Source organism: Drosophila ficusphila, unplaced genomic scaffold (assembly GCF_018152265.1).
Source record: "Drosophila ficusphila isolate 14025-0441.05 unplaced genomic scaffold, ASM1815226v1 contig_127, whole genome shotgun sequence".
NCBI lineage: Eukaryota > Metazoa > Arthropoda > Insecta > Diptera > Drosophilidae > Drosophila > Drosophila ficusphila.
Window position 1 is genome coordinate 706,484 of NW_025064016.1, and position 24,059 is coordinate 730,542.

Sequence of the window (24,059 nt, forward strand, 5' to 3'; positions counted from 1 at the left end):
TACAGCATCGATTGAGCTTTTAAACTTTTCATTTTATTGCCCTGCATTTCATTCCTGATTAAAATGCTATTTACTGAACAGTTTTATCATTTTCCATACAAGTGTTCGCCAAGTTTTAATTTTTTTTATTTTTATACCCTTGCAGAGCAAAAGGGTATTATAATTTCAGTCAGAAGTTTGCAACGCAGTGAAGGAGACACCTCAGACCCCATAAAGTATATATATTCTTGATCAGCATCACGAGCAGAATCGAAATATGTATGTACGTCTGTCCGTCTGTCCGTCTGTCCGTCTGTCCGTCTGTCTGTCTGTCTGTCTGTCCGTCTGTCCGTCTGTCCGTCTGTCCTCCTGTCGGTTTCTATGTAAACTAGTCTCTCAGTTTTAAAGCTATCTCGCTGAAACTTTCCCAAAAGTTGTGTAGTTGTTGCACGCAGTATATAAGTCGGAATGGGCCGGATCGGCCGACTATATCGGATAGCTCCAATACAAGAGAATGAAATAAAAAATTCTCACTCTATTGTTTTTCATCAGATCGACTTGAATTCTTCAAGATGGCGTTTTCTAACTGTTATTGAATTTCGGATTAAATTTGATCAAAATCGGATAACTCTATCATATAGCTGCCATAGGAGGGATCGAAAATTATATATAGAATTAATGGAAATAAATTGATAACATCGTTGTTTTTCATCAGACAAGTGATTTTTGGAATATAGAGTGTTCTTACGACTCTTGAATTACGAGTTAAATTTGATTAAAATCGGACAACTATATCGTATAGCTCCCATATGATCTATAGTCAAAAATATGGAAAATGAATAGAAAAATCGTCTTAGCTTCGATGTTGTCTAGCCTTTATGAGTTTTGTTCGACATATTTGATGACTGCAAGGGTATATAAGCTTCGGCTTGCCGAAGCTAGCTTCCTTTCTTGTTAAATATCATAAAGTCATAAAATAGGATAGTGTTTTTCGTTTATGTTTAATAAGTCTTTAAAAGTCAATCCTGAAATCCTAAAGCTAGACAAAATAAAAACGAACATTTGCGGAACAAAACTTTGTGTTAACTGCAAGTGGGCCATAAAGACAAAAAATACGGAATAAGACGAATAAACAGAAGAACTTCTGAGACTATATAAAAGCGAATGGGATTGCATAAAAGTGGACAAGTCAAGTGTGCAATCGTAAACATAATTTACCCCCAGCGAAAGGAATCTCGGCTGGAATTCGTGGAAATAATAATTAGGGGCTGGATGAGAACAAAGGCCCAGTTTGGTCTGTCCCAGAATTATAAATGAAGTGTGAACAAGAGTTTGTGGCTACTCCCTTTTCCGTCAGAGTCCAGCCAAAACAAAAGAAAAAAGTGCGCCTTTCGAGACATTATTAAAAGTTTTTCTTTTCCCCCTTTTTGCGGGACTCTTTTAGGGGCAGTCATTTACATTAACATCCTTTCATCCCGTGTTGACAAAAATATCAAAATGAAATTGCTGCATAATTTGTTCTTTCCGCCCCGCGTCTCCATTGCTGTTTGCCGAGTGTCTTTGGGGAAACTTTTCTATTAATTTTTGTGGCCGTCATTTGGCGGCCAGCAAAGTGTAAATAAATACAACCAACTCAACCCACACTTTCTTTCGCAATTCCTTATCTTGCAGACCGACGGAGCGCAAACTTAAATTAAAATGTTGACAGGACATTCGTTGAATTATTCAGTAACTTTGTGGCAAACTCTTTGGCTTTTTTATTTTGCGGAAAGTTGGTTTCGTTAAAGGCAAATTTATTTTTACCCTTGCTCTGTTTTTTTTTTTTTTTTGCAGTTTGAAGACATCTGTTTTTGAAGGACTCCACGTTGGAAAAGCTAAGTGAAACTCGTTTAGTAATTAAAAATCATCATGGAAAGGGAGAGTCTTAAAAGAAGTGGTTGACTTTGAATACTTAAAATATATATTTATATATATTTCTATAAATATTTTAAACAGCAACTCTGCCTCAATAAAGTTATGTAAAATATTTAAGTGTCCCTTGAAATTTAAATAAGAGGTGTACTTCAGGATATAAATAATTTATCTGATGTATGGTTTCTTTTCTTGGTGGAGTATCAAATTACCAAATATTTGGGAAAAGTAAGAGCAAATTTCCCTTCGCTAAAAACGTTTAACTTAAATGGCCTTAAACTTCAACAGGCTGTCGCCGAAGTGCCCGGCAGCAGCAGCAGGCATAAAAAATGAATGTGGCCAAGTTGACTCCAATCTGGCAAGTGGATGGAACCCAAATCCAGACTGACTGAGGTGGCAAAGGGCGGAAAGTCAAGCAGTCGGCTTTTCACTTTGCCCAGCTCAGTGTGTCCTCCGGGCATAATTTCCCAATTGCGGGCTCATGTGCCGCACACACACACACACACACACACAAATACATAACAGCACAGAGGGAGCGGGAAATCCCTTTAGCCATCTCTCAGCAACTCGCTCTCGCTCGTCCTGGATTCCCTCTTCAATCAAGCACAATGGGCCGTTGAATCGCTTAAGCACCCCGCCCACTCTCGCCCCCATAAAACCACACTTTGCCACGGTCAGTTGCCAGTTTGCCAGTTACCAGTTACGCACGGGCCACGCCCACAAGTCGCCCGTGGCGGAACGCCCCCTTGCAGACACTGCCCTACTTGTTATTTATATTATGACCACTCACAGTTGTTGGCTCATTGTCATAAATTTTCCCAAGTGTTTGCCATGCGGCCCATCCGGAAAAGTGAGAGTGAAATAAAATAAAAAAAACAAAGGGAAGAAAAGATTTCCTTGGCCGTGTGCGAAATGTTTGTTGTTTGTGTTTGTGTTTGTGTTTGTTTGCCTTGTTTGTCAGTTGAGGCCCGGGGGTCCTTGTAGGCCAACCATGGGATCCTCTTGGCCAATTTAATAAATTCCATAAATTGTTTATGTTCGGCTGCCATTGATGGATGCAGGCTGGCTTTTGTCTTGAAATTGTTAACGGTTTTGGAAAGCCAACCAGTCAAGTTTTTACTATGCAGAAAATGTAGCATACCAATTAGGGCAATTGGAAATGGGAGAAGATTTAGCCAATTTATATAGTCCTGACTAAGCCAAGGAATTGCCAGTGAAGCTCCAATTATAAGCTCCGATTTCAAGACAGACTTAACTCTAATGCTCGGCACACTCGTTAAAAAGAGGTTTGCAATTTAATTACACCTTAGGCAAAGTGCGAGACCATATTCGTTTTGCACCTCGCAGAGAAAGTTTTCAACACGCCCGAATGGAAGTTTTGAGGTGCTCGATTCAAACATGCTGGAGCAGCCACTAAGCGCATAATCTTGTAAACTTGGCAAAAATGCTCCAAATGCCATAACTAAAATAAGCAAGCCGCCATGGAGAGGCGAGGGAATGGACGAGGATGCAGGGCGAGGTGGTTGAAACATACTATCCCGGAGGGCACCACCAGATTCCGAGCATGGCTTCTTTGGCAAAGTTTTAGCCATGGTGCTGGTGCAAGTGCTTGATGCAAATTATTTGGCCTGGAGGTTAACTAGGGTCGTTTAGCAAATGCCTAGCCCGCAAAAAGACGCAGCAGCATTAGAGATGAGCTCGTGCGTAATTACAATTTGCAATAAAAACAACTCAGGTCTCAATTATTCTTCACTTATATTCCAGTAATATAATGTTTCAATTAACCACTTTTATATTACTAAGAGATTGCAACTAAATAAAGAAAACGAATATGCTTTTAAAATCAGTTAATAATTTTTGGGTACCTATGAATTAAATGCAGGCTATTAAAATCAATTATTATTATATATATCTATAAGTCTGAAGTCTGAATGTAAAATTTGTTTTACATTTTAAGTAATCTGTAAAATATTTTCGGATTTAAAAGAAAGTGTTTATTTGTTATTTTTTTTTTTTTTTTTGAGAGAACCCAATTCTTGCTTTTCAAATTATATTTTAGATATATGTATATATTTCGTGCTTTTTGAAATCACTGAGTCATCTCTAGAGAAATTCCCACCGTCTTTTTATGAGTCCTGCATGCATTGGCATTCATGAGAGCGAGCCCAGTATTTTTGTGAGCCCAACGCCGTGGGTATGGGTTTAATGGGTGGTTATGGGTGGCAGTGGGTGGGTGAGCCAGAGGGCTGCCGGCTAACCACAGTCTGAGCTGCAACTCCAAGCCCAACAACAACAACAACAACAACAACAGCAATGACAAGTACAATAAATGCCTTTCAACTGCGGTTTCACATGCACTTGAAGTGGAGTGTCGGCGAATGGAGAAGGGGTTGACTTGGGGTCAGGGTGTCTGAGCTTACGGGGGGGCTGGGGTGGGGAAACTGGTCTGGTGGCAGTGTCATAAGCCTCAAGTGCTATTTGCAGTGAAGTGCGCCATACATCTGGTGAGCATGATAGTTGGGGTGTCGGCTGAGCAGTAAAAAGGCCGCACATTCCTCCTGCAACTCCGTGTTGGGCTGCTCCTAATGAAACTTTATCCCCGGAGTGCTAAAAGTCTTGCCATCTGGCCATCGTTCCTAAGATTCCAGACATCTGGTCTGAATGCAGGCGCACTCTTCTTGAACATGTTTCGGCATCTGGACTCTGTTTCTGTGCAAGAGTGGCTAGCTTAATTTTCTGTTTTAGGAGCGCAGTGTAAAGGTTTTCCAAAAATAGATAAATCTCTGTAAAAAGCTATATCCCTCCATTTACAGTTGCGCACTTTATACTCCACAATTAGCTAATAGCTCTGCTTCTGACTTTTAATTCAACACACAGCTTGTGCAAGAGAAATATTTACCCACTTCCAAACCCGAGAAGTTTTTCGAAGGGCGAATCAAACCAAACATCACCTGCAATTAGTTTGCAATTGAATCAAAGGTGGCAGAGAAGTAGAATCCCTTGGCAAAGAATTCTCGAAAAATTAACTAAAGCTTGCTAACTTCACTCTCGATTTGTGCCAGGGCACTTCAGTGTCGGATTCTAATTAAGATTGATGTGTTTATGGTTGACTCCTGCTGCCATTGGTTAGCCAGCATTTGACTTTGCCGAACTAAGTGCTCAACAACAAATCGACTGGCATTCGTGTCTGAAAGTCCCAGTTCGATTTTATTTTCCACTCACCACAGTTTGGCTTTTCCTCTTCCTTTTGTAATTATTGATGAGCTTCGCTTTGACTTTTGTTTTCAAGTGTATTAACGTAATTAGCCATCCATCCATCCATCCAAGCCGTTAAGCGGTTTCTATTGCTCCATTAAATTCGATGCACTTAAAGTTCAACTGTTCAACCATTTTCCACTTGATTCTTCTCCTCCTCTGTTTTTTGTCTGTCTAGTCAATCAAAATGTCATGGAAGTCTGGCAGTCGATGAACTGATTGACAAGCAGAAGAAAAAGGAATCGTTTGCTCCACTGGCTCTGCGATTGTAGGTGTGCGCATGCAAATTGCAGGCAGTGTCCGAATGGCAGTCTCTGTGCTCGGAATTCCATGGCTCCTGTGGTTCACCGCAAGACCAGGAATCGTTGTCGCCTACTAGTTGTCCAGGTGTCTATTGGCTATCAAGATACATCGACTTAAAGTGGCCTTTTTAAAGGCAAGATGAAAAGTGATTTAAAAGAACTCCTTGCCTTGAATTTTTTTAAAAAGGAATCATGAAGTCTTCCCTTTTAAACACCTGTAATTTACATTTTATAAAACCGAATCAAAAAGCCTTTAAGGTACAGACTCCCTTCAATACTTTTCTCTTGAGCAATTCCATTCAGAATCACTGCCACAATCTCGTTCTGTAAAAATATCAATAACAGCAATTACGATTTCTATTAACGAAATCAACTGTGGAAATACGTTGGTTATGGGGCTTCACCCAAAAGAAAAAAAAAACCCTACCACAACATCATCCGTGTCTGCCACATCATCATCCCCACCGACATCATCAAAATCATCTACAAAAACAATCGCAACCAGGCAGCGGCAATTGCCGAACCAAAGGCAACTCCATTTTCCCCGTCTTTTCCGCGCTGCGAAGTTCATCAAACCGAGCAGGAAAATAGAAAATAAAGCGAGACTGGGGAGCAGGGAATCTGGGGAATCGGGGGCGTACATGTGGTCGTTATTGTTATTGCTTTTCGGCCATCTCCGTGGCATTCGAGAGTGGAAGCCTTCGCCCCAGCCTAAAATGCAGAATGCGTCTGAAAACAAAAAATACCCGTAATTTTGGAGTTGTTTTTTTTTGCTCTGTTTGTGGGTGCTGTTGTTGTTGTTTTTGGCTCGATGCCAGAAACCTCTTCATCATCAAAAAACATGAGAGGCGTGCTGGCCATAGATCCCTGCGAAATTAACATAGAGGCAAGGCGCCAGGAGGGAGATAGTTAGTAGAAGAAGGCGGCAAAAATTTGAGCCTTGTGGAAGGGACCACCATGTGCGGCAAATGAATGGGAATCCTACTCGCAATGCTGATGAAGTCGGTCCTTGTCGGGAATTCATGAATTCCTACTCCCTTGTTCATAGAAAAGTCGGAAGATGGAATCCCATGTTATGGACTCCTCACAGGTGCTTGCATTCCAAAAAATTCTCAAAAAGAATTTTAACAAGCAAAAAATTATGAAATGCCAAGCTCATTATCATTTGCTTATCACAGTGCCATTTTTGAAAAATCATTATAATAACATTTAACGGCGAGTATTAACGTTCTTTTTATGACTGAAATGGCGTCCTTCAAAGATAAAATCATATTATGCCTCAATTAAATTTAATAACATGCTTTGCGGCGTATGAAAACACCAAAATTAAAATGCGCATTGCCGTAGAACTCAATCAGGTGCGAAAATTAAAGTGTTTACCAATGACAAAGGAGCGTAACCGACTGCTTTCCGGGCAATTAAATAAACACAATTTTCAAATTGTATTTAAAGTACAAGCTGGCGCACACGAGCACTTAACCCGGCCAACAGAATCGACTAAGACGGCTGCTTAGAGAGCGATTCGGCCAGAAAAAGGCCGCTTAACTTCCGGTCAAATGCCCAGAGACACACACCGAGACCCACTTGAACTTCAACCTACGAAATCCAAAACCTTTAGCCGGGTCCTTGGCCAAAGGACCTCCCCGGCACGTCCGGCTGCAAAATTTACTTAGCCCAAAAAAAAAATGGAGGCAAAGTGTGAAAAAGCCGACGAAATGTTGTTATCTAAATGCGCGCTGAACTTTTCAAGCGAAAGGATAGAGAATGGAACACAAAAGGCGGACCCTTGGACAAAGGATATACACCCTCGCCCACACTTACTAACACATACACACACACACACATATACACAGACACTCCCAATGCGCTTATTAAAATCCTTTTAAAACTGTAGCGACTGCCGGCAAGAAAATCAATTAAGTCGAATACACTTCCCCGAGGATAATTGCTTTCGGAACGAGAACTGCCGCCAGCTGAAAACTTTTGTGCGAATGAACATCAGCTCCAATAACGAGTTAAGCGAAGCGTTAAGGCCTAATGGCAACTTAGGCGATTTCTATAGCCCCTTATCCTTTTCGGCTTAAATGGCAGGGAAAGGATTTTCGACCTTTTAGCGAATATGAATAATTACTAATCGGAAAAATAGCTCTATTACCATTAAAACTATCTTGATTTAAATTCATAACTAAGCTCCTAAAAATCACCCTTTAGATCGGATAATTTATATTTTAAAAATTAAAACTGGATACTCGGTAAGCTTAAAGTCGATCATCTACTATCTCAGTTCTTCTTACGCCTTTATAATTTTTGGCATTAATTCAAATGAAGTGCGCTCCAGATTCTTTTCCTCCCAGATTGTTAAACTTAAGTAAGTTGGTTAATTAATTTTGTTGTTTTCAGGGACTTGAGTTTCGGGGGGAACTTGTGTTCAGCGACTAAGTGATTTGTTAATTTGTAATAATACGGACGCCAACTGGTTACCGCAATTAACGATAATGAATGGGCTGCTGCATTTGATTTTGCTAGCCGGCTATTAGCGGTAATTGTAGACTTTTAGAGGGCCAAGAGCCAAATTGAAATTAGCATGCCCGATGGGCATAATTTGCGAAAAGAAAGCCAAAGTTTCACCGATTCACCGATTCACCATCCACCATCCACCTCTAACAATCGAGCGCACATACCTATAGAATGCGGAGGCGTGGTTAGAGCCCTGATTGCCCCGACGTGTTTACAAGCGTTAAGCGGAGCGCCATTAAATGTTATGGCTGTGTGGAAAAACACGAGCCATTGAATGCCAGTGTCCAACCAGGTGATAAAGTGTCGAATGTGGCTTGCACCGGTGGCAAGGAGCAAAGAGTCGGGGAAACAGGCAATCGAAAAGTGGCTAGCTTTTGATGCCCACTGCTGTTGGGGTTTTAAGCTGAAAAAGCAAATTGAAATAGAAAAGTTTTTCCGATTGAATGAAGTTAAACGTGGCAGGGTTTAATATCAGTCAGAGTTGTGCAACTTTTGATTAAATGAAAAATGGGCAAACTTACTGACGGGCAGCTAAAATTAAGTTGTGATGTGGAATCAGACTTACCTGAAACAATAGAAAAAGGTTTTGAATATTACAAGGACTACATTACATTATTAAATTGTAACTGCCTAGTAATTAATCTATATTTACACCTTATAAAAATACAGAACTTGCAAAATTAGAAATACCTACAAAAGAATTTAGTTCAATAAATACTTGAATTAGCTTAAGTGTTAGAGGAATTATTATTATTATTTAAATAAAATGTATATCTGCGTGCTTCAAATGCATGCAGAAGAATGTGTAATGAGGGAAATATTCCTTAAAATTTTAATTTAAATACAGTACATTGAAGTTAAGCTTTATTGGCTTTAAGCTTAAATGTTTCTCTGATTATTCATTTTTTCTACCTAGATAATAATAATAAATTGCAACCAAACCAGCACCCCGCACAATCCGTCGCTTGATTTCATTCACTGGATGCGTATTTAAATAAACCGCACCCCGGGGCTACTTAGCATGCATGGGGATGCGGATTCCATTGCGATGGGAAGTTGGTGTTGTAGGTGTTGCAGGATGCAAGTGCGATGCTCTCGGCTACCGCAAGTTTACTGTAGCATAACTAAAAACCAGACTGGGTGGTTAAAGAGAGAGGTATCGAAGTGGATAATCGGTTGGGAGGAAGGGAGTGGTAAGGGTCAACCGCAGGAGTTGAGCCCGCTGCTTGCGGAGGGCACAAATAAATGGAGCGACCACAGAACGGCCATCCAGGCAGCAATTAAAAATCCCCCCCCTGGAGGGCAAACAAGCCAGCAGCTAATGCCCCGCCTCATTGAGCCATTAATTTTGCTGGCAAAGGTAAGATGTGAATTGCGAGGGGGAAAATACGAAGGCAAGGGTGGAAGATGGGAGATGGGTTCAACCTGCAACCTTTGCAATTTGTCCACATCGATTAGTGTCCGGCGCACATCGTCTCGGACTGACAGAATGACAGCCATGTCCACGTCTATTATTTTCAGCTTAACATCGCCCGCGCCTCTGACAATTGGCCAGGACATATTTAAGGCCCCCTCCCCCACCGAATTTCCCTTTTCCCACGAAGGAGCAAATGGCGCCGCAATCCGACTTGCTCACCGCAAAACTGCACAATGGCCGACCTACAACTCACTTCCTTCCGCCGCACGGCGACCACGCCCCACTTTCTCGCCCCCTGTCAAGGGCGGAGTCCCACACTCTATTTCGCTCCCCTTCCTTGCAATATCTTTAATGTTTTCCCTTTTTTTTGTTACCCTGCCCTCTGGGCTGGCCTTTTTTCCTGTCGTTGAAACGTGTGTCCAGCGGAAATGACAACGACAGTGGCAATTACATTGTTGCATGACACAAATAGTGTTGCCTACAACAAGGAGAACAACAATTGTTAAGATATGAGGGCAAGTTAAAGGATAGCAAGGGAAAATGAAGTGGACACGAAAGCGATTCGGGAATACCCTTTTCGAAATTGAGAGTTAATTAAATCACGTGCAACCTAATAAATAAAGAAAATCGTTATAAAAATATTTAACACAAAATTACAGTAAAAGATTTAAAATGAAGAAACATTATGGTATGGTATTTTCCAACTTTAAAAATTAAATTAACTCTTTTTAAGGCAAAATAAGTAAATTCCGATTACCATTGGAATAAAATCATAGTTTTAATCCCATAAAATACAAAACCACATTATACGCTCGGCTTAAATTGTTCATTTAAACGATAATTAAAATTAATGTGGAAAAATAACTTGACATCAAAACTGAAGCTTTAATTTCAAACAAGAAACCATACATTGAGAACGAAAGACCATTAAAACTATATTCCGAAATGACGAACGCGAGATTAAATAAATGACGTACATTCTGTGTTTTGACTACTGAGTAATTCCCAGGCAGATACAAAAAAAAAAATAATAATAAAAATGAAAATATCATTTGACTGACAGTGCGTGTGTTTCTGGGTGGCAGAGAAGGTATAAATTTAATTGATGTCATGTCGCTGAAAATGTGGCATTTTTGCCTGCTTTAAACGCGTGGCTGCCCGCGTGTCGTTTGTTCAATTGTTATCAATTGTCCTTTTCGAAAGTCCTCGGTCCGTGCCATATGTCCTGTGTCCCGTATTCTGTATTCAGTATCCTGTGTGCATGTTTACCGTCTGTCCTGTGGCCAAACCCATTCGCCATTTACCACTGGCCATTCTCCATTTCCCATTTCCCATTTCCCATTGCTGTTGCCATGGACGAGTGCCAAACTAATTGCTACAAATTAGCGCCTTTATGCTCGACCCAACTGCTCGTGGATCTGCCAAAGACCACGACTGCCTGGGCTGAGCACATCCTGACCCTTTGTCCTGACTTCGGGGGTCCTTGTCCCACTTCCATTCTCGCCGTCGTCAGTGTGCGTGTACAACTCAATTATGCCACAATACACATTAATACGGCGGCTAAATTTGGCTCAACTGTTGACAATTGAGAATGCCTTTTGCTGGAATACTCCGATGTCAGCAGTCACCGTTTCTCTAAATGGGTTTATTTAAGGAGTGAAACCTCTGAATATTCATATTGAATACAAATTAAATAATTGAGTAACTTGAATTTCTTTTTTTTTTTAAGCAAAATTCTTGCATAATATTGAACAAACTCTTTTCTGTCCAACCTTAAATGAAATCCGATTTAATTTACAAGCTGTTCAATGCAGCTGAGAATGAAGGATTACATTTTACGTTGACCCAACAAAACGGCTTTTATTGGTCCAAATAAATCAAAACTTTTGCCAATAAAGTCCCCAAAGAGCAGAGTCAAAGTCAAAGTTCTATAAAGTGTCTGGTCTGTGAGATGAAAGTTCTCCGTTGCCAGACAATTTGGGCCACTTAACACCTCGCTGATTGCCAGCCGGAGCGCAACAAATCGTTTATTTTGAATTATTTTAATTTTGAGCATTTTGCACTGATTTTTTTCCCCTCCAGTTGCTAAATATAAAAAATTTAGACGAATTTCGTGCGCTTGTTTGCATTTGCCTCCAGCTGCTTTTTGCTGTGTATATTTTTTTTAAACTTATTCTTATGTTTTTTTCGCTCGCTTTTGTTGCTGCTGAAGGAAGGCAACATGGACAAACGACAATTTGTGTCGCTCGGTTGTCAGGACAACAACAACAACCGGGGAGCGTAATAATAAATGAGAAGTGGAAAAGTTTTGCCGCCGCCGTGCTTATTGTCAAGCTCGGCCAGGCCATAAAAAACCAACTTCAATGGCAATAAGGCGACAAAAAGAGAGCTCGGCAAAAAAAAAAAAAACAAATTTGTTGAAAAAAAGCAGCCGGACCAAAAGAACAACGGCCAAAACAAAAAAAACAAGAAAGGAAGCTAGCTTCGGCAAGCCGAAGCTTATATACCCTTGCAGTCATCAAATATGTCGAACAAAACTCATAAAGGCTAGACAACATCGAAGCTAAGACGATTTTTCTATTCATTTTCCATATTTTTGACTATAGATCATATGGGAGCTATACGATATAGTTGTCCGATTTTAATCAAATTTAACTCGTAATTCAAGAGTCGTAAGAACACTCTATATTCCAAAAATCACTTGTCTGATGAAAAACAACGATGTTATCAATTTATTTCCATTAATTCTATATATAATTTTCGATCCCTCCTATGGCAGCTATATGATAGAGTTATCCGATTTTGATCAAATTTAATCCGAAATTCAATAACAGTTAGAAAACGCCATCTTGAAGAATTCAAGTCGATCTGATGAAAAACAATAGAGTGAGAATTTTTTATTTCATTCTCTTGTATTGGAGCTATCCGATATAGTCGGCCGATCCGGCCCATTCCGACTTATATACTGCGTGCAACAACTACACAACTTTTGGGAAAGTTTCAGCGAGATAGCTTTAAAACTGAGAGACTAGTTTACATAGAAACCGACAGGAGGACAGACGGACAGACGGACAGACGGACAGACAGACAGACAGACAGACGGACAGACGGACAGACGGACAGACGGACAGACGTACATACATATTTCGATTCTGCTCGTGATGCTGATCAAGAATATATATACTTTATGGGGTCTGAGGTGTCTCCTTCACTGCGTTGCAAACTTCTGACTGAAATTATAATACCCTTTTGCTCTGCAAGGGTATAAAAAAAACAAAAAACAGAAACTGAAAGGAGGAAAAGTTCAAGGCACTGACTTTATAGCTGCAATAATGCCCGTAGACCAACTGGCGGATGGTGAGAGGGCCAAAAAAGGTGAGCCACACGCCAGCAACAGCGAGCCGCAAAACAAAGCCAGTTGCAGCCAGCGGAGGGGGGAGGGGGTGGTGCTGGGAGGTGGGGCAGGTGGCAAGGTGGGCGGGGCAAGGCAGGAAGCAACAAGGCCACGCCGTATCCCGCCGAATGTGTTGAGGCACTTTGGCGAGGTAACGAAATGTAACAAAGTGCCGGGGCGTGGCGGTCGCCTGGTTTCAGCAGGATCCAAAAGGATGGGGAAACGGGGAACCGGGGAACGGGGGAACGGGGTATTAGGTCAGGTTTGTTATGTGGCTTACACCGGAAATTTGTGTTTAGAAGGCCGCTGGCGCCATTCTTGTTGCTCTCTTTGTTACCCCTAACGAGGGGAAGGATAAGACCCTAATATGGTCAACTAAATTTAACTTTTTAACAAGATACGGAAGATTTATCTCAACTTCTTGATTGGCGGCTAAATTATATAGTTAACTAGTTAGTGGAGAGCGCAAACAACGATTCTAAAAGTGTAAACGCAAATTCCTTATAGAGCGAGGGTAAGGAAACTGAATAAAAATATAAAGAAAATGCTGATTTTGGTTTAATTCAATATTAAAGATATTTCCTAAAAATTTGTATACTCCAACAAAAGTTTGACTTTCAAGAGTTAATGCGTAGCGATGTCTTATCAATAATGTGAGCAATTAGCAATTGAATATTTATCTTTGCCACAGCACCGCATTAATGGCCAGGCCAATGACAAAAGGACAATGCTGTTCGACGGCACGCAAAAGTCAAAAGCACCGCAGTCCCACAGGACATGGGACAGACAGTTGGGTAAACAGACAAACCAACACGGACCCGAAATAAACACGGCTCCTGAGTGACAGAGTGACAGACTGATGGGCAGGCCCCGCTCACATTAATAAAGTCAATAGAGACAATAGTTGAAAATTAACAAATGAATTGAAATTACTTAAACAAACTCATTAGTCGGCGGAATGTCAGGAGTCCTGCAACTCCGCTGACACCATTGGAACGCCCATTCCCCCAGGATCAAACGGACAAGTATTAATATTCCGGCGCAAATGTTGGTGGGCGGTGTTATTATTTTTTTTTTTTTGTTATCCCCGGCCCAGTTGAACATTGGCCAACGCCCCTGCGATTGTCGATCGAATGCTCGCCAGTTTTTCCTCCTATTTTCCCCCGGTCGCCATCGCATGTAATTAAATTTTCCAGCCTTAATGTGCTAAGCATTGTAATTTACTCCTCCCAACTGCCCGCCTGCCAGTCACGAGTTTAAATTGTCAGAAACTGTGACAGCCCGACACCTTTTCGCCCAGGTGTGGAGACCGGCGAGGCGACAAGCCGCATATCTATAATTTTCATTAATTTTAATTGGCTTTGGGTGTGGGCGTCGATGGATGTCGCTCAATTACAATGCATTCAACCTTTTATTGAATATTAAACTTTCGCTCGGAGTTTCTGCTTACGAAGGGGTTAAGCGAAGCTTTTAGTTTTATTCGACGTCGGAAAATCGACATTAAAATATCATATTTTAACAATGGTAAGCGCGGTGATTAAAAGCCTACCCAGTTATGTCCCAAAATATTAACCAATTAACTTTTAGCGCTTTATTTAAATACATGAATATATAATTTAGCAAGAAATTTTTCCAATAAAATGTTTTTTTAACAATTTAACAAACACCGACAAAATAAAGTTAACAGCTTGAAGTTAAATACAAGGCCTACTGGATCTCTATTTTTGGAAACCCGTTTTTATCTGCAACTTCTATTCAACTTGAGAGGAAGTTATAAAAAGAACGATTTGATTGTAATTTTTCCTTGTGCACAAATCTCTTCTTGAACCTCTTCAGATTAATGATTTTTTATAATATATTTTTTTTAATTCATAAGAAACTAGTTATAACAACCGACTCGTCTTTTTGCAATTATTTGCCCTAATTGTTTGCGGAATAGAATATGTATAATACATTCATTTATAACTAGTAGTAAATAAACAGCGTTTTGTTTCTATAACAGAGTAGGTTTGCATTCTTTGCTTTCGAGGCATGCCACAAACATTTTAAAATCAGTAAGTTTCAAGCATATTTTTTTTATTGGATATTGTTTTGATAGTCTGGGAAGCGTTTTAAAGAACGCGCGGCCCGCAAAATTCAAAATTGTTTGATTGTTTTGCTTGGATTTTGGAATATTCGCAAAGATGCTGTCCAAGTGGTCTGCTATCTTGGCCCAAAGGCCCGAGAAGCGATACCTGCTGCGCCAAGCCCTTTTGTTTGCCCAGCAGGGTAATAGGGTCAAGCTTCACCACTGTTGTGGTGAGAAAAAAACTGTTCCCTCGCGTTCGGAACATATAACTGCTATGAAGACCGACAAATATGATGTGTTAGTGATTGGCGGTGGTGCTGTGGGTTGCGGAGTGGCCGTGGATGCCGCCTGTCGAGGCTTGAAAACCGCTTTGATCGAGGCGGATGACTTTGCCAGTGGGTCCAGTTCGCGAACCACCAAACTGATCGACGGCAGTGGTTCATATCTGGGCACTGCCCTTCGGGAAAAGGACATCGAGCAGCTGTACATCATGCTGCAGATGATGAGTGAGCGAGTGACCATGCTGAAGAACGCTCCCCACCTGAATCGCATTCAGCCCATGATTATTCCCGTTTACAGTGTGCTGGGCATGCCTTGCACCTGGCTTAAACTGAAGGTAGGGTACTCAGAAGAAAATGCATGGTGCCATTTTTAGGACCGAGTTGAAGCAAACACCTTAAGGGGGGCTGCTCATGTAACATGTCAAAAAGTAGTCGTTTTTTGGGAATGTTTTTCACTTAGAAAATGAAAACTTACACGAATAATTTTTTGCATATATTTGAAGACATGTTTAAAGTATGAGAAAAACATTTTTTGAAAATTCTAAAAAACAAAATGGCGGACTTATTCAAGGTCGCGTGTGGCTCGACGCGGCTGAGGGACTTATTGCGGTACAGTGTGAAGGCCAAAGTTTTCATTTGAAACATACAAAAAAAATTGTTTATTATTCAGCAAGGTTCCCCGAGTGCATGAATGTCTGCAACTTCAAAATATTCGATTTTAAAATATTGAAGCCCCCCTTAAATGATAACTTCTTAGTATTTTTTTTAGTAAAAGTGGAGTAATTTTTATAGTATAAACATAAACAATGTATTTCTTAATAATTTATATACTTAGTACTACACTTAAATAGGGAATATTTATTGTTTTTTTTATTATTAATTGACTGCCTAATAGTTAATTCACTTTCTTCTTGAGAAGTATGATTTAAATTTAAAAATGTTGTTTATTTATTTTTTTTTTTTTATTTTAGATGTACGACTTAATATCCGCCGCTTCGAATGTGCGTGGCTCGCACTTCCTTTCCAAAGAATCCACCCTGTATGAGTTTCCCCTCCTGAAGACAGAGGGCCTCCGAGGCGGAGTGGTCTACTACGATGGCCAAGTGGACGATGCCCGGATGTGTCTCGCCTTGGTGATGACCGCCGTCGCTCTGGGCGCCAATGTGGGCAACCACATGGAGCTGGTGGACATGATTCCCCAGGAGGGATGCTGTCGGGTGGTGGGTGTCAAGGACAAGATCTCGGAGGAGGAGTTCTACATCCAAGCGAAGTCGGTGATCAATGCCACGGGCACCGGCACGGATGCCATTCGGAAGATGGACAAGGAGGGCACTGCTCCCATTTTGATGCCCACCCTGGGAACCCATGTCTCATTGCCCCGATACTTTGGTTCCGGTCACTACGGCTTGTTGAGTCCTGCCCTGAAAAAGGAGGATCCCACCATTGTTATGGTGCCGTTTGAGAACCACACGGTTCTGGGCATTCGCGAGTCGGAACTGGATGAAGTGGCGGGCATTGGAAGTCCCACTCCAGATCCGGATGATGTGGACTGCCTGCTGGAAGCAGCGAAGGAAAGACTGAGTCCCTGTGTGGAGTTGGGACGCTGCCATGTTCTCAGCGCCTGGACGGGCATAAAGCCCAATGTTAGTTGTCCCACCGATAAGGATGAGGACGAGGACGACAACCGGGGTGCTCCCATCAGCAGCTACATGATCGAAGTGAGTGGAAGTGGCCTGATCACTTTGGCTGGAGGACGTTGGAGTAGCTATCGCGTGATGGCCGCCGATGCCGTTGATTTGGCGATCCAATCCTGTGGACTCTGCGACGACCACGTGACCTCCAGTTGGACTCAGGACCTGAAGCTCGATGGTGCCGAATATTGGTGTTGCATGCTGCCACTGGAATTTGTGCAGGACTACGATGTGCCCATGGATGTGGCGCAACACATCTCCGATTCCTATGGCTACAATGGCCACGCTTTGTTCTCCGGTGCTCCGGAACTCAAGAAGCGTCTGCATCCCAACTTTCCCTACATCGAAGCGGAGATTGTCTATGCGGTGAAGAACGAGTATGCCTGCACCTTGGTGGACATCATCGCTCGGCGACTGCGGATTGCCTTTGTGGATGCAGCTGCCACGTTGCACATGTTGCCCAAGATCCTGAAGATCATGGCCAAGGAGACAGAATGGAGCGAAGATGAGCAGAAGGAGCAGATGCAGGCTGCCCAGGAGTTCCTCGTTCGCCAAATGGGACTGGGTTCCATCATCAAGCCCAGAAGTGTCGGCCAGAGTAAGACAAAGAAGAAGTCAACCACGGCATCTTGTTGCTGCCGAGCAGCAGCTCGAAAGGAGGCCAGAAGCTACTCGAAGGCTCCTCTACCTCTACCAATAGAGGTCACAAATGAGGACAGCTCCAAACCTCTCAGCACCCAGAGTTCCAGCAAAGACTTATTCACATCGGGTATAACTCATAACTCGGTAGTGGAATGTGTTAAGCACGATGAATCGAGGTCTATTCCCACTGAATGGTCGGATAAAAAGCGGGAACTTATTATGACCACTTGGCGCAACAAATTTATGTGCTGACTTTTTTTCAAATTATGTGAAAGTTTGATTTCAAATTCAATTAAGTTAAATGAAAAATACCTCAATTTTAAATAATAAAAATTAAAAATATTTGTCACCGATAAACGGGTCCTATAATTTCAAAAAAAAAAACTAGTGTCATATTGCATAATTTTTTGACTGGTCGGTTTAGCATCTACACAAAGTTAAAGACAAATTTTGTTCATCGCAGGAATTTATTTGCCTCTGGCCCGATAGCAAACCCATCAAGTAAATCAGATTCTGGACAAATATACACATTTAAAATTGGACCATTTTTATTTTTTTTTAAATGTAGATTTCACAGATTTAAGTTTTTCATCTGCTCTTTAATTTATCCTCAAAAAGTAATATTTCATCCATTGGAATGGATTCTTTGACTTTTTAAAGAAAATTTAACAATAGCGCTTCGATTTTTCTTTTTCAGCATTCGGCAGTTGTTGACGATTTTTTTCTTCGATTTCTTTATTAATGTTTCTTTGGAAATTTGTCGCTGCTGTTGCTGTCGTTTGTTTTTATAAATTAGCCTTATTTGTTGGAGTGGGAAAATTTGGAGGCATGTTGGAGACTGCGTTGAATTATTGTTATTGGGGCTGAAAACCGTTTCTTGTTGTTTGCCACTCTTTGAATATGCTTATCGTTCATATATTGCTTTATTTATTGGCTGATTGGGGGCCAAAAGTGTGTGTGCTTGTGGGCGGTATTATATAAGCACCATATTTTGCCCATCGACGCTCGTTAGCAACGTAAATGAGCTTTTTATGGCCATATTTTTAAAGTGTATGGAAATTAAATTGAAATTAAAGGAAAATACACCTTTGAAGCATAATTTATTAAAATGTAAATTGGCAGATGTTCAAAGGAATAATTTATTAAAAAAGTTTTTTGTTTTTATGGCAAACAATTTTTCCTTAATTTTACTCTTTTAAATGTTTGGCTAAAAAATTATTGCTGCACTTAATTTGCCTAAAAAATATCGCGGAATAACAAGCTCAACTTCTTAAGTACTCAGTAAAACTATATCACTGGTCCAGCTCAGCACACTTTCACTTTTCGCCACACTTTGCAACAAAAACCATTCTGCGGTCTTTGGGCCGCATTTTTATGCTGATTAGTTGAGTTAACAATTTCCAGCACGCGAAACTATTTCGGGAATTCCAAACTTGAAACATAAATTGCAGTGGCCAACGCCTGCTCCACAACCTTTCTCTCTCGCCAGAAACAACCACTGCGGCTTCAAACAATTTTAATAAGTTTTGGCCGGGAGTCGAAGGAAGTAAGTAATGGGGAAAAATGCAGGCGATGCACACGCGAGCTCATAATAATAAGAATTTTCACCAACGAACTGGGGAACCCTTCGTCCTGCCTGCAGCCATTTCCTACAACCCAGTCAAGGACATTTAGCAAGCTGCCCGCAAAAAACATCAAAAAAATAAATAAGAAATAACGCCTTAAATAGCCAAGAAATGACAAAAAAATAGAGGAGCATAAAAAACGTATGACGGAAGTTGGGCCATAAAAAGCTGAAAAAATTGCGGGGCGACAAACGGAAATAACAGGAAAATAGTGTGCCATAAAATATGCTTTAGTACTTTGGGAGTGAAAATCACCGAGGAAAAGATAAAAAGGTAGAAAGAGAGATCTTGTAAAAGAGGATTTAATGTGGCTGAAATTCGCGGAAATGCAAAAGCTGTGTCGTAAAGACATTAAAACCAATACATATATCTTAATGCATATATTATGCAATTGTTCCATTAAAAATATGTTTTAAAATAAATTCTCATTTATTTGTTGCATGTTGGAATGCATGCATGCCTGCACTCAAGCAATTCGCATCTTTTCAAATAAAATGCCAGCTAGCTTTGGCACTTTTTCATATCTGCAGCATTGGGAAAATAGTAATTCTTGGCCAAACCATGCATAAAATCTTCGCATACACGCAAACACAGTTATCTCGACCTCAGTTGAAGTGGAAATCTGGAGTATGGCGGCTGTGGGGGAAATGGCACTCAGCTGCAAAACATTGGACCAAACGATAAGTGACAAACATGGTAAGGCAAACAAATGTGTATTTTATACATGTGCCCAATGGATGTTGCCGGAAAAGCGGGTAAAAGCGGAAAAGCGGGAAAAGGCGAAGGCCAGAGATGCACAACTGTCAGATAAGTGTGGAGAGCATTTTGCGGAGCGTCTTCTGCCCGCAGGTGACATGTTAAACGTCTTGTAAGCATTTGCATTTCCTTGCTCATAAAATAGAAGAAATAAGATGGAAATAAGAAAATTCTCCTCCTTCGGGGCGGGGGAAAATTTTGCTGTAAAATATGTATATATGTATGGGTGTGGAAATAAGTGAGCAAGCATGACATGGCAGGGGCCAACATCTTTTATCTGCAGTTCATTCATTTTGTTGGCAGCGACTTCAAAAGGGTTGAGTTGTTGGCTTTGGCTTAAAGCATATTTGATTATGTCACAAAATATCCTTGAGCGTAGAACGCTGTATCTGCCTGCCTCTTCGTTTGCTTAGCCAAAGATAAATTTAACATATATGCAAATAAAACACGCCCCTTCCGATTGGCCAAGGCAAAATGGGGAAATTGTTTTCATAAATTTATCAAATGTTCACAATTTACTTCGATGTGAACAATCTTTTGGATAGGCTTAGAAACCTGCCAAAGCAGCAGCAAACAAAAACTACAACTATTTTCGCTTCTAAAATTGCTTTTAATGGAAAAGGTAAACAAACATTTTCTGACAGAGCAAAATATCATGCTCCATTACGTTTATATAAAAGGATAGTGGAATATGTGAACACTTGCTAGTTGTCAATGTGGCAGGAAATTTAAAACAGAGTGAGAAGAAAGCTTTTAAGGATTTTAAAATGTATTTGATATCAAACTATATGGGTTTGCAACCAATGAAAATATTTGGGACATAGAATACAAATTGATTTTAACAGAAAATAAATGTTACGTTTTCATTAAGATAGGATTAAAAAATTCAAAGAAAAATACTGATACTAAATAAATATATAATTCCAGCTTATTTAATGCTTTCCAAAATAAAATGGTTTCTCAAGAGGAACCTTTGACGAAGATATTTTTAGATAATTACTTGGTGGCATCTTTTGAAACAACAAAGGAAATAACCTAATAAGCATATAGACCAAAAACCACTTCAATTGGCTCAAACTGAATCCTTGTAAATTGAGAACGATTTTCCGTCTAATGAGTGAGGCTTTTGAACTACTTATTTTTAGCGAAAATAAGTGCCTCCCCGTGCACTATTTCTCCACAACGAACCGTGAGTCCACCAGTCAATCAATCAAACTAAGAAGCCCATTAAGAGTGGCTCATTAAATTATCAAAGCACTTACCCTTTGCGGGGATCTCGGCCACAGTGGGCGTGGCTGTCATCAGCATGGAAACCGCGGCGGTGATTATTAGCGCGGTGGCCAAACGCCGGACATTGGCCTGCGGCCGTGGGCGGAACCGGTTCCGTGGGCGTGGCAACCGGTGAGGCTCGACCATGGTTGGGAAAATCCTTCTGCCTCGCCTTCCTTCTGCAACGGTTAATGGGGAAAATGTTCAGCACGACAACGGCGTCGAGTTGCCAAATTGTTCGAGGATTTGTGGGCGGAGGTCGGAGTTCACTGGACGACAAACGTTTTCACCTTTAATCACTTAAATGACGTGTAATCAGGAGCAACAACAACAACTACAACAGAGGGGCTGCAATCAACACCAAACTGCCATTGAAATGGAGCGTCATGATGACGAGGTGGCCGAATGATGATGGTGACGAGCCACCTTTACGGCGGCATCAGCCCCAAGTCAAAAATCCGGACATGAAGCCCCCCATTCCGGATCCGGATTCCGGATGCGTGGGAAAAGTTGTTGCTGCCGCTGTTTACACGCGTATATAGTTTGGCCCCACAGCCTTTTGACTTTTGACTTTGCGCCGACTTCTGTTTGTTCTACTCCGAATTTTGGCTCCCCATTTTGCCCCCCTTTCCCGCCAACGTCGAAGTTAATTCTGTGTGCGTTAATTTGAAGCGTTTTAGACTTCGGCTCATCCGGATTAAATATCTTCAGACAGCAGGCAGACAGTAATTTGATTTGTCGACGGTAATTCTGCTTTACCTCACCATTAATTTAACTTTGGTCTTTAAGTTTTTGATTGCGGAACTTGTGGAGTGGGCGAAGAAGTTTGGATAAACAAAAGGAGTTTTCACTTAAAGTTTAAATGGTAAAACAGGACTTTATGGCTTAAGCGAATAAACATTAAAATTGAAATTAAAGTTTACAGAATAAAATGAAAATAAAAGTAAAAGTTTAGCTTCTTAATTAAGGGTTTTAAATAAACTTCTAAAACAGGCATTTGATTCTTAGTAAGAGGATTAACTTAAACTTAAAAGAAAACCAATTCAATTTCAAAGTTTCACAAACAAACAATGCGTATCTCGTCCGTCAAGTTTTCCAATTGGCCCGGTGGATTCAATCACATTTCCTTTGCTGCAACCCCATGGAAATTCTTTTTGTCAAAATCTCAACGTGCAACGTCAAGCTGTCAACGCTCGGTTCGCTGGCAAATCAAGTCTGACAAATGAAATGATTACACAAAGTAAACAGAAAACACGTAACACACACAAACCACCTGTCAGAAACTTCTGTGCACCCGCTTGTTTCCAGTTCCCCGAAAATCCGAATGAAAGCTGAGGCAAAAGCGGACAACATTTCGCAGGCGGAAAGCCAGAAGGGAGTATTATCGAGGAGCAGTGACAAAAACAATATCGCCGGCACATAAAGCGAGCGGAGGGTTCCGAAAATGCAATGGCGATGCCAGCAAAATGGCAATGGCAACACTTCCGTTTCCGCTTCCGGCGCTGCTGGCGACTTTCTCGCACAGTTGGCAAAACGTTGAGCAAACTCAAAGGCAAACTCAAATGCAACAGCGACGGCTGGATGGCGAAACATAACAAAGCTTGTTAGTGTTGATGCCCCACAGCCGTGCAACAGTCTCCCCCTTTTGCTACTTCGTTTTTTTTCTTTCTTTCTTGTCCTGACAAAGGAATGGCGGATATCGCAGGCTGGGGGGATTCTTTCGGTTTGGACCGGTGCATCTGCCAGGACACGGAACAATGGCCACGTAACGTACGAAAATTTTAAACGCTTTTAATATTAAAGCGTCCGGTATTGGGACACAAAAGCCGAAGGACTCAACAACACAGGACCGCCAACAGAGTGCAACACGGCGTGCAGCAACAGCCACATCGCCAAAGGCATGCGGGGCATGCAAACAGCGGAAACTGCATGAAAGTGCCACACAACACAACAAAAATATATATAACTTTTCTGATCAATTCATATGCTGCCCAGTGCTTATCACTCAACCAATAATATGATATAGGTACATAATTGTTTTAATAAAGAAATCTGTGTTCCAATTCTAAAACCAAAGAACATAAGACAAAAATTGAGAATAATAGGTAAAAAAAAATTAATTTTATTTATTGTAAGTTCAATTTTTGTAATTGAATACCAGAAAATTTGAATTAATGTAATGTAAATAAAATTGTTGTTTACAAATTTTTGGATTTCGTTTGAGAATAATTTTATTTGAGAAAAATAAATAGTTTGGAAAACAACAGTATATTTTTCGTTTGTCTAGTGGCTGTCCAAGTAACCCCGGCTACCCTGTACGCTAACCAGATTGCTCTGGGAGGCGAAATCAGCCCAACAACCCAACGCCTGCAACCAGGACTTCTGCCACAACTGAACTATTTCTCTTGCCTTTTTGCCCGGAGTGCATTTTTTTGCCGAGTCCTTAGACTCTGCGGCCAGTTGGCCCTTTCGTGACGAAAATGTTTCGCTTAACTGGATTTTCAAATATTTATTGCAACAAATTATTTTGCTGGTTACATGGCGGCTCTTTGTTTGTGTCTCAACATGGCCAACATCCCATTCCCCTGGTCCCTTCTCCTCAGTTCCCGTTCGTAAGCGGTTTTTATGGCCATTTAGTTTGTTGCATTCCGGCAAAAGGATTCGGTGTTGGGATTTTTGCGGTTTTTTGCACAATTGCTGACAAATTAGGGTATTACAGTTGCATTCAATTTATTTCGAGTGTAAAACCCATAAATTATGGTTAAATCGCTTGTGTCGTGGCAAGTGCAAAGTATTTTCGTCATGAAAGAAAATAGTTTGCTAATCAACGGTTGGAAAAGTTATGCCTTAAGTGGTTTATAGAATTTATACAAGAAAGACTTTATAAACGAAAGTTTAATAATTTTCAAAACAAAAAAATTTTTTAAAACTCAATAACAAACATAGAAATTA

The 24,059-nt window shown here is 40.8% G+C and overlaps 2 protein-coding genes across 4 annotated transcripts in view; one reads left to right on the top strand and one right to left on the bottom strand.

Annotated features, from left to right (window-relative positions):
• Positions 1–24,059, bottom strand: part of LOC108092708 (hemicentin-1) — a 44,528-nt gene that overhangs the window by 19,905 nt on the left and 564 nt on the right. For 2 of the 3 annotated variants that reach the window (XM_017192428.2, XM_017192426.2), the window contains exon 2: positions 21,101–21,286. In XM_017192428.2, the coding sequence (XP_017047917.2) occupies positions 21,101–21,254 (154 nt within the window). In that variant the 5' untranslated portion in view covers positions 21,255–21,286. The remainder of the gene's footprint in view (positions 1–21,100; positions 21,287–24,059) is intronic. The other variant, XM_017192427.2, reaches the window with a different exon arrangement.
• Positions 14,794–17,808, top strand: LOC108092707 (glycerol-3-phosphate dehydrogenase, mitochondrial). Its single transcript, XM_017192425.2, has 2 exons — positions 14,794–15,459; positions 16,096–17,808. Exons 1-2 carry the CDS (start codon positions 14,959–14,961, stop codon positions 17,707–17,709), a joined length of 2,115 nt encoding a protein of 704 aa, XP_017047914.2. The 5' UTR covers positions 14,794–14,958; the 3' UTR covers positions 17,710–17,808.

Bases quoted from the DNA above. Each gene is read 5' to 3' on its own strand.
- LOC108092707 (XM_017192425.2), top strand. From the start codon at position 14,959: ATGCTGTCCAAGTGGTCTGCTATCTTGGCCCAAAGGCCCGAGAAGCGA. The intron at 15,460-16,095 runs GTAGGGTACTCA...TTTTTATTTTAG, and splicing joins GCACCTGGCTTAAACTGAAG to ATGTACGACTTAATATCCGC.